General features: G+C 50.5%; 2 protein-coding genes across 2 annotated transcripts; both read right to left on the reverse strand.

Annotated features, from left to right (window-relative positions):
• Window positions 1-343: 343 nt before the first annotated feature.
• Window positions 344-1,380, reverse strand: LOC309599068 (UPF0739 protein C1orf74 homolog; the record flags this gene model as incomplete). The annotated part of the gene is made up of 1 exon (XM_082330191.1): window positions 344-1,380. The coding sequence occupies one exon, from the start codon at window positions 1,378-1,380 to the stop codon at window positions 559-561; it is 822 nt and encodes a 273-aa protein (XP_082186317.1). The 3' UTR covers window positions 344-558.
• An 814-nt stretch (window positions 1,381-2,194) lies between these two features.
• On the reverse strand, window positions 2,195-5,987 carry IRF6 (interferon regulatory factor 6; the record flags this gene model as incomplete). The annotated part of the gene is made up of 7 exons (XM_082329983.1): window positions 2,195-2,416; window positions 2,709-2,827; window positions 3,244-3,636; window positions 3,864-4,010; window positions 4,116-4,238; window positions 4,695-4,899; window positions 5,814-5,987. 7 exons carry the CDS (start codon window positions 5,985-5,987, stop codon window positions 2,195-2,197), a joined length of 1,383 nt encoding a protein of 460 aa, XP_082186109.1.
• Between the last annotated feature and the right edge of the window lie 3,248 nt (window positions 5,988-9,235).

Below are 9,235 nucleotides of genomic sequence, written 5' to 3' on the forward strand. Positions count from 1 at the left end.
GTATGGCCCACCGCTCTTCAAGCCCGTCTCGTGGCCAAGCATCCCCACAGCCACGTCCACTTCCCTTTCACTGCCAGCAGCACATTAATTCGACAGAGAGAGGAGTTTTAAGCCCCTTTCGGAGCTGCACTGTGCAGGTTTTATGGTAGCACTTGCCCCTTGCACGTGACGCCACCTTGCACAAGTAGTAAATATGATATGGAGCCTTCAATGAACTTCACAAATTCAGAATACTGTGGTGTTCACATTTTTTATTCATCTTCAGCTGTTCGCAGCAAATAAATAACACCCTGACTGTACAGGGCACACTCCGCAGCCCGGATGGAGGCTGCAGAGCAGCTGTGAGTGCGTACATCCACACACTGGTCTTCTGGGAAGTACACGTATTTGATTTGCAACTGGCCTACGAGGTCGGGGGCCCGAGATCGTCAAAATTCAGCCTTTATTGCCCATGGGCCTCTTCAAGCCTCAGTGGGCTGCACTTACAGGAACTGGGTCTCTCACCTCAGTCCCTGATACAAGCGAGAAATAAGCCAGAGTCTTGAGTTTGTCTGGGTTTTACAAGGCAACCGCTGGAAGAGACACCACCTCGCTCGAAATGCAGAGATCTACAAAGTCATTCTGCACACTGAAGGCCTCCTTCAGCTCATCGCACCAGGCGTCCAGCACCTCCTTCAGCTCCGCGCAGAGGCTCTCTGGGATGCTGAAGGAGTAGATCTGGACCCTGAGACCGTTCTTTATCCTGGGGCAGGAGGCCTGGACCGTGAACACCCTTAGCGGCGTCAGCGCCAGGCAGTTCTCGGCGCTCTCCTCCACGGAGAAGGCGTACGCCGCCGGGTAGCCCAGCAGCACCCCGACGATGGTGCAGAGGTTCCAGCCTGCGGGGACGACCTCGCTGGAGGACACGGGGCCGGTGGCGGTGGCCTCGGCGGCCCTTAGGTGGGCAAGGAGGGCGGCGAGGTGGTCCTTGATGGCCTCGGCCTCTGCTGGCCGGCAGAGACCCGGGGACCGCCGCCCCGCTGAGACATCCATGAAGGGCGCGGGGTGGGTGTGCAGCACGGCCGCCAGCCTCCGCCGGGCGAGTCCCGGGTGCAGCAGCAGGGCCGAGCCCCCCGCGCCCAGCACATGGAGGCGGCCCGGGGCCAGCCCGGCCTCCCTTAGCCGGGCCAGGTACCTCCGCAGCTCGGCGGGGCCCGCCGCGCCGCAGTCATACAGCAAGGCCGGCTTCAGCCCCGCCGCTACCGCCAGCACCTCCCCGGCTAGCTGCAGGGCACGGGCCGCCGGCAACCTCCACCGCCGCCCGGTCCCCAGCTCCTCCCGCGCCGCCGCCACCAACCGCGGCGCCGACAGGGCGCTGCCCGCCGGGGCCTCCGGGCCCATCGCCGCGGCCCGCTGAGGGGAAGCCACCGCCGGGCCTAGCGCTTCCGGGTTCGGCCTCGGCGCTAGAGTGGGCGGTGGCCCGGGGCGGAGCGGCTGGGGCCCGCCTGGAAAGGCCGCTCCGCCCCGGACTAGGCCGGGGCCCGGGCCCGCCCGGGCCCGGGCGGACAAGGAAAAGGCCGTTTAGGAGCAAATCGCTGCCATCACCCTCAGCCACAGCTTGGGGAAACAACGTGGGGAGGGCACAGCACAGAGCCATCTCCCAGCTTTCAGAGCTGTAGGGTTAGCGTGCTTTCAGCTTCAGGTGGCATCTCAGAAGGTGCAGAGCCGTTTATTTTACATATATACGTGTGTACGTTGTGTGTGTGTAAAAAACACACACAAAAGAAGCACACTGGAAGAAGTGTCAGCCTCCCAGCTTGCAGCTACAGCCCAGTTAAAGACAGAAATAAAACTAGACAAGATGATACTCTCCAGCTGGTTTTAATAGAGCACAGATTATTTTTTTCCCCCTCTAATGATCAAGTATTTATATACAATGTATCAATAGTGGATTAAAAAAATATTACAGAATTGAAAATCTGATTTATACATAGCGGTTATTGAAGCAAACAGCTGAAAATGGCAAAGGAGCTAGAGGTGTTCCTGTAATCCCCTCTGTTTTAAACACTTCCAAAACAAAAAGTACCATAGACTGCTGAAATTGAATCAGATGACCAGATTTACAGATTTTATTCAGATTTAGGCAAGGCACTCGTTAAGAAATACTTTTCTGTATGTACAACACAAGAAGCCGTGGGGCAAAGCAAAGTGTCTGTCACTGTGCCGGGAGCGGCTGTGCCATGTGCATGGTGGGGGCCTGCATCGGCCACCCCTCCTGGTGGTTCTGCAGCAGGCGGTACAGCTGCTTCAGGTGAGCCACGATGTTGTCCTTGATGTCGGGCGTAGAGATCTGGAGCCGCACGCTGCCGCTGTCAAAGGAGCGCGTGAAGTCACCGGAAAACATTTCATAGATCATCCGGGCCACAACTGGAATGACCTGTTTAAGAAGCAGCCAGTTGTTTTAGCCTAACGGTCACACAGTACGCTCCCGTTCTTATGCAGGGGATGGTTTCCACAATAACCTAAAGCGTACTCACAGACTGATGCTATTCAGCATACATAGCATTTGTATTTGCCGTGACAAAACCCACCAGCCCCGTTGGGGTTTCCCGGTGTCAGTAACCACGACAGAGAAGAACAGGTCTCTGCTCTCCATGGGCATCGATCCAGAGCCAACGCACCAGCCCCAGCAAGGCTGGCACGTGTCACTTCAGAGCCTCAGTTCCTACCTGAACCACAATCAGCTTCCTCTCCCTGGGTTTTCCATCAGGCCATTCTTCTCCAAAACAGAAGTAGATCTCATATGGTGGCTGTTTCTCAATTTGTCCTTTCTGATGGGCAATCAGCTCTAGGAAGAAAAGCAGAATGCTGCAGGGTTGTCCTCTTTCAGTTAGAAACACTCCCCACATCTCACTTCGTTGTATCATCCCAGGTCTTACCTACACGCTGTCCTTTGCCAAAGCCACCTCTTACGCATACACAACTACAGCCTATTTCTTGAACCCAGAAGAGCCTTCTTTAACAGCAAGGCACACCAATGTTTTTCGGAGCATTAAATGAGCGCACATTCACTTTCTTCTGATGCACACCTGCTCCATGGTCCACTGACGTCAGGGAAGAGGTGGCCCCTACCCAGGCTCCATGCAAGAACAAACTCATTGGTGCACCCAGGCTGAGCCCCAGTGCAGACCACCCTTTCCAATAGTGCCACCAAGTGCCCAGACCAGTATCCAAAGGTATTTTGCAGAAGCGGAAGCTACCTACCGCTTAGGAACGTTTCCAGACAGAAGAGTTTGACTTTCTTTTGCCTCTCGATCAAATTTGGTGTGGTGGAGGAAGGCGCACAGGGACCAGACCAGTACACCTTGCACTGGCAGAGCCGGACAGCGTAGATAGCATGGCCACTGACCTCCAGGATCAGTCCCCTGTCCATAACATCCAGCAGCCGACTTGTGAAGATCTTCTGCCTTTCATTGGTGATTTGCTCTGTTCCTGGAAACTTTACTTGCTCCAAACTAATAGGCCCGAAGAGCTCCTCCTGGTCTGGCATAGGACCCAGCTCTCCGTAGAAAAGTCTGCATCCCTGCGGGTTGCTTACAGTCGTCGTCGGTCCAGTCTCCTTTCCTCGATATTCAAACTTGATTTCTAGGTCTGTCACTGAGAAAGAAACTGTCAGTATGGCTTTTCCTGGACCTCTGCGTGTACTGCATCAGCGGTAGAGTCACACCACACGATCCGTGCTACAGTTACAACTGTACACAGTTAAACTATACACAGTTCTCCATGCTAACAGGCAAACAGCCACAGGAAAAAAGTTAAACAACTTTTTTTTTTTTTTTTTTTTAAAGTACAATGACAGAAGCACTACAAATCCATATACATACTTGGCAGAGAGCTGATCCAGAGCTCAGGGCTGCTGAAGAAGTCATGCTGCAGCACATTTGGAGGCATTTCCATATCTAGAGGTTCATTTTTTGGCCACACAGCTTCAGGGCTGCAGTTTTCGACACTGGCTGGAGCCATTGGAGAATCTACAAAAAGGAAACAATTCTTCAATAAACCAAGATTTTATTTCAAGCATGCTCCAGTTTACAAGCAAATACCTTCACTGATACATTATAGTCCATGCCACCAACCATTGATATTAAGAAATGGAAATGTCTCTTGAATAGGGACATGCTGAGATTGATTCAATTCTTCCTCTTCTTCGTCATCAAGATCATTATCCTTTTCATCCCACGGAGCTGAGCCAGTGGAACCTGCAAACAAGCACATCCTTGTGGGCAGTCGATCAGTGTGAAGCACTGCAGTGCAATTCTTGAAGAAAGTAACGTAATCTTCATATTGGCTTTGCACAATATTGGAAATTTATTTGTGTATTTTCTGAACATAATTAAGAAAAGGAAAAGTCTGATCTGTACAACATACTATTTTCAGTTTAATATATAATTCTAGAGAGCCAAGGAAACAGATGAACTATCACCAACATTGGACTGTTTAGAAGAAAACATACAACTGTGTACAGCTTTATTAATTTTAGTACAGGTACACCATGGATCAAAGTCCTCTTAGTTTAAGCACAACGGGGCTTACACATGGCAGCTGCTTTCTGCTGCACACAAAGGCAGCTTGAGAGTTAACGCCGCGGAGGGAAAGGAACGCGCACTGGACAAACGCCTGCTCAGTAACCGGCCCTGTGTCGGCAAGGCCCTCACCTGGATTAATGATTGATCCCTGGGACTGCGGGATATCGCACACTTCATAAATTTTAATAGGATTCATGGGCACCTCCTTGGTGCCATCGTATATTAAATTAAATTCCCGGCTTTTGTTAAGAGCACATCGGAGCTGGGCTTTCCACTTTGCAGGGTCTGGCTCATCGACTCCTTCCTGGTACTTTCCCGTTTCCACAGCCCATGCCTGGGGACAAAGTACACCGTGCTCAGTCCAGCCCTCTCAACAGAGCAGCTTTTATCAGAAATCAAACTTCCAAACAAATTCACTGTAAAATCCTTCTCTTGCAGAAGTCTTAACTACAGCTCTTCTGATAACAACAACAATGGAAAATCCTGCTTTAATAGCTTTCCCGTTAAAAGAAGGGGGAGAAAAAAAAGATGTAAATCCAAATTTCCAAAAACCATTAGCAATTCTGAAATGCATCTTCATACGAGTTAAGAAAGTATAAATTATACAGGATTGTGCACCGAGTTTTTCTAGGTGTCTCAGGTTCAATACCAAAAGTCATTTTTGACAGCGAGCCATACCCTGCGTAGGAGGAATGGACTCGGTTAAAATGGAGTGGAAGAGCAGCCACAGACATGCAGCTGGCCCTCTCCCTCTCTCACCCCAAAATCAGACTATCAGTCCAAGATCCCTCCAAGGCAGAGGAGGTCAGAAATTCCTCATAGGAGTGTAGGAGTTATAATGAATCCCTTGGGATAAGAACATTAAGGACAGCAGTGATGAGTACTGGAAGTTTGTGGTGGACCTCTGAAGATGTATGTAACAGTACGTAATGGTTTGCTGCTAAGAACAAGCCAGCTACCACATCCTAAACCAAGCAGATGAAGCCAATAGCAGCAATCTTCCAGAGTCCACGCAATCAGACATTGTCTGGCTTTTGGTGGTCAGAAAGGGTTAAAGAACTCAACACCGTTTCAGGCCGTGCCAAGCTTGGCATCCAGGTGCACAAAGTGCTTTTCTGAGGTCAAAGAAATAGGACAAAATGTCCCTGGAAGCAGCTCCCGAGATGGCTATCCAGCTCCTGGGCCAACAATTCAACCCTTTGTCTCTGTTTAAGAGCCGTGGTACATCCGAGCTCTCCCCTCCCTCACCTTGAAGATGGTGTTCTCCTCCTCGTGCTGCGGGCTGTGCCGAGTTGCGTGCTTCCAGGGGATCTGAAACCGCTTCGCTTCTCGGTTTAGCCAGATAAGGCCGGGATACATACCGCTATCGACCTGGGCTACCAGCCACGGCTTCAAGCGAACTCTTCGCGGGTGTAACGCCATTGTCTACAAAAGACAGGGGTAATAGTAGACCAACTGCTAAAGGTTAGTTGAGACTCGTATGCTTTAAAAAAAAATTAATTTCATGAAAAAGGACCCTATGCCGTGTTACTGCTACTGCTTGTTATGTCACTGCACACTGAAACCAGAATTCAGATTCAGCTAGATGACTCTTCTGCCAGGAGGAGTTACAAACACATCGCTAAGCGAGGACCATACTTGTTACAAGAACAACAACTCACTACTAAATATTCCAGTAAGCAGAGACGGCACGTTATTTGTGTTAACAGAGCGCACGGAGGGCGAGCCCCAATCAAACCTGAGCTGTAAACGCTGCGCAGGAGATAAAGCCACAAACAAGCCACAGCAAGAACAGGCAGCAGAATTTCAAAAGCCTCCACGTACGCCTTAGCGAAGGGGCCTATCTGATCTAGTTCTTCGTCAGACTTGCATCCAGGAGGAGAAAAACTACCATGCGCCAAAGCAGAGGCTTTTGCCCCAGCTGAGGTAAAGGTGGAAGCATCGGGCTGAAGCGGAGGGAGCCGCTTCATCAGAGACAGATGTTCTTCTGAAAGGCATTTCATGACTTTTTCATGAACGCTCTAAGTGCAGTATAATCATTTGCAAACATCACTGACCTGTAATAACCAGGATGTTTATCCAGCAGGACATGAACTGCAAGTCTGCCTGCACTCGTGCTAAAAATCAAGTGATGTTGACTTAATGTTTAGGCTTTTTAAAAAAACAATGCTGCAGTTAACTGATCAAATCTGTTGTTGCTTAAGTAGCCCCGTGTTGCTACTACGTTTCCAACCAACCAACAATATTTTTCTTGTGCGGAAGAGCTACAAAGCCAAACAAACACCACTAAGGACTGTCCCTCTGCAGGAAGGGACAGCGTTTGCTATCTTTAGATTTTGGGAGGGGACTTTTATGCTACACGTGTGCTTAGAAGGTCTGTCTCCCATATTCATTTGTAAATCTTGAAACAGACGTGAGAAATGATAAATATTCCCATTAATAAAGCAGTTACAGGATAAGTAAAACCTTTGCCATGAGCTCTGAATACTGCTGCGGGAGTTGGAAAAGGGGTCTAGTAGCAGAGATAGAGGAGATAAAAGAATCCTATCCAAGAACTAGTCTAGGAAGAGGTTTTATTTCTTCAAATACCTGCAGATCCCATTCACGTGCGAGCGTTCACGCAAAATGAATCTGAACACAACTTATTTTATCCGTTAAGCAAAGAAAATGTGCAGATTCAATTGCAAATGATCTTTAAATAATAGTTTGAAAATGTGCTTTGTCAAGGACCTGGGGACATTAGCAGACTGCTTCCCAGGAGCTGCAAATGATCAGAAAGCTGTCATCAAAATTATTTTTGTGCTTCTGAAACTCTGCTGCATTAGTTATCCATGTCGAAAATCCTATCAGAATTAAACTTTCAGTAGAGTGTTTGCAAAGACACAAAGTCCAGGTTAATCCTGGACTTAGAATTGAGATCAAACCCAGGTATCGATTTCCCTTGCAAAGGAAAAAAAAGTGACTTCTCATTGTAACAAAGAAATCCTCACTAAAGCTTGTTTCCACAATCTCTTTTACACTTAACTTTACAAGCAGCCCCCTCTGCTTCTAACAACATATGCTGTGTACAGACACATTTGCAAGACCCAAGAGTAAATTCAAACCCATGCACCAGGGAGAAAAATTCATGCCTCTCTCTCACAAACACATTCGGTCACACGGAGGGTGCGCGGGCGCTGCCGTATGAGGTTTGAATTGTCCCTCGGATCACAGACAGCGTCTGTCAATACGCGACATTACAATGCTTTATGACCTTTTATCACCAATGACTTGTTGACACAATAACCGAGAGCAAATCAACTTGAATCCCATTGCTGGGCTCAGACGGTGAGTCAGCCTCTTACAGCCTTCAACTTCGATCCAGTGGGGTCCACTGATGCCAGAGGCTGCTCCCGCTCCGAGAGCTGCAAGGGTGAGCTCGGGGAACGTCTTCACACCATTAATTGGATTTGTCAAGGGAGGCTTGGCCCTCACTCAAGATTCCTTGGCGCACATACCCAGGAATCCTCCAGTTTGCTTTATTCCCACTCAAACTGGCTGGTGTGGGGGGGTAATTGGCACACCCTGTGCTGCTAATGCATCTCTGGTCAGTGATGTAGTTATTCCCCGTACCCCAATTATTATTAAGTCACACATTTTTCCTTGGAGAGGAGACCTTCATCCCAACAAGAACAACTGAAGCAAACTCAGGAAGGAGCAGGCATCCTGCAGCCACTTCCCCGAGAGCCGCAGACGAGTGACCAAGGTCAGGGACAGCCCCGGTTAACCGTGGCGACTGTCAGGGCTCCGGCGCGGTGCCAGCCAGCGTAACAACACACAGCACACCAGGAAAACGCGACGTGAAGCCTGTCTCAGCCTCGCTGCGAGATGCTTTCACTCTCCGCCTGCACACCCAAGCGTATTCGCTGCTCCCGCTCCACCCCGTTCACGAAGCCTCTGAAGAAGGAAGGGGTCTTCTCTGGGTTCGTCACTGCGATACCACAGACCTCGCTCCTTGCTCCTTACCTTTGTTTGATGACATTATCCTGTATTTCAAGGATTTGTATTCATTTTTTCAAAGACGAGCAGCTCAACCCTTAACATGAGCATTCCCACAGAGAAACAGGCTGAATTTTCACCCGAGTGTCTGACACATAATCACCTCCCTACACGGGGAACCTATGGCTCCCACGTTTCGGGGGTCCGTACGTCACTTTTCTTGCAGCCACCCAGGGCCAGCAACACACCCTGAGCAGAATTAACTCTTACAATCCATGGTCCCTGTGCCCGAATCTGGTAACCTCTGCCACGAAGCGGTGGGGGGCATGGGTTCCTACAGGTAATCGGGGTTCTCGGGGGTGGTAACCGCTGTGGTCCAAAAACTGCTGTCGGCGAACGGGGCGGGAGGGGGGGGGCAAATATTACCCTTGCCTAACTCTAGGCCTCGGTTTACGCCAACCTGAAAGACGTAGCCTAGGGCTAACACAGCACGAGCCGCGGGAGCAGACGGGGAAGGGAGCAGCAGATGGGCACTCTCAGCGGGCTGCACCCTCCCGGCTGCCTCCGGCCCGGGCCGCCCCCCGCCCCGCCGCCTCCCTCTCCCGCCGGGATCGGGCCGCTCCCGCGCCGCCAGCCCTCCCACGGACACCCGCGTCCCCGCCGCCCCGCGCTGCTCTTCGGTTCCCGCCGAC

The sequence above is a fragment of the Platalea leucorodia genome (genome assembly GCF_965183815.1).
Source record: "Platalea leucorodia genome assembly, chromosome: 19".
NCBI classification, from domain to species: Eukaryota; Metazoa; Chordata; class Aves; order Pelecaniformes; family Threskiornithidae; genus Platalea; species Platalea leucorodia.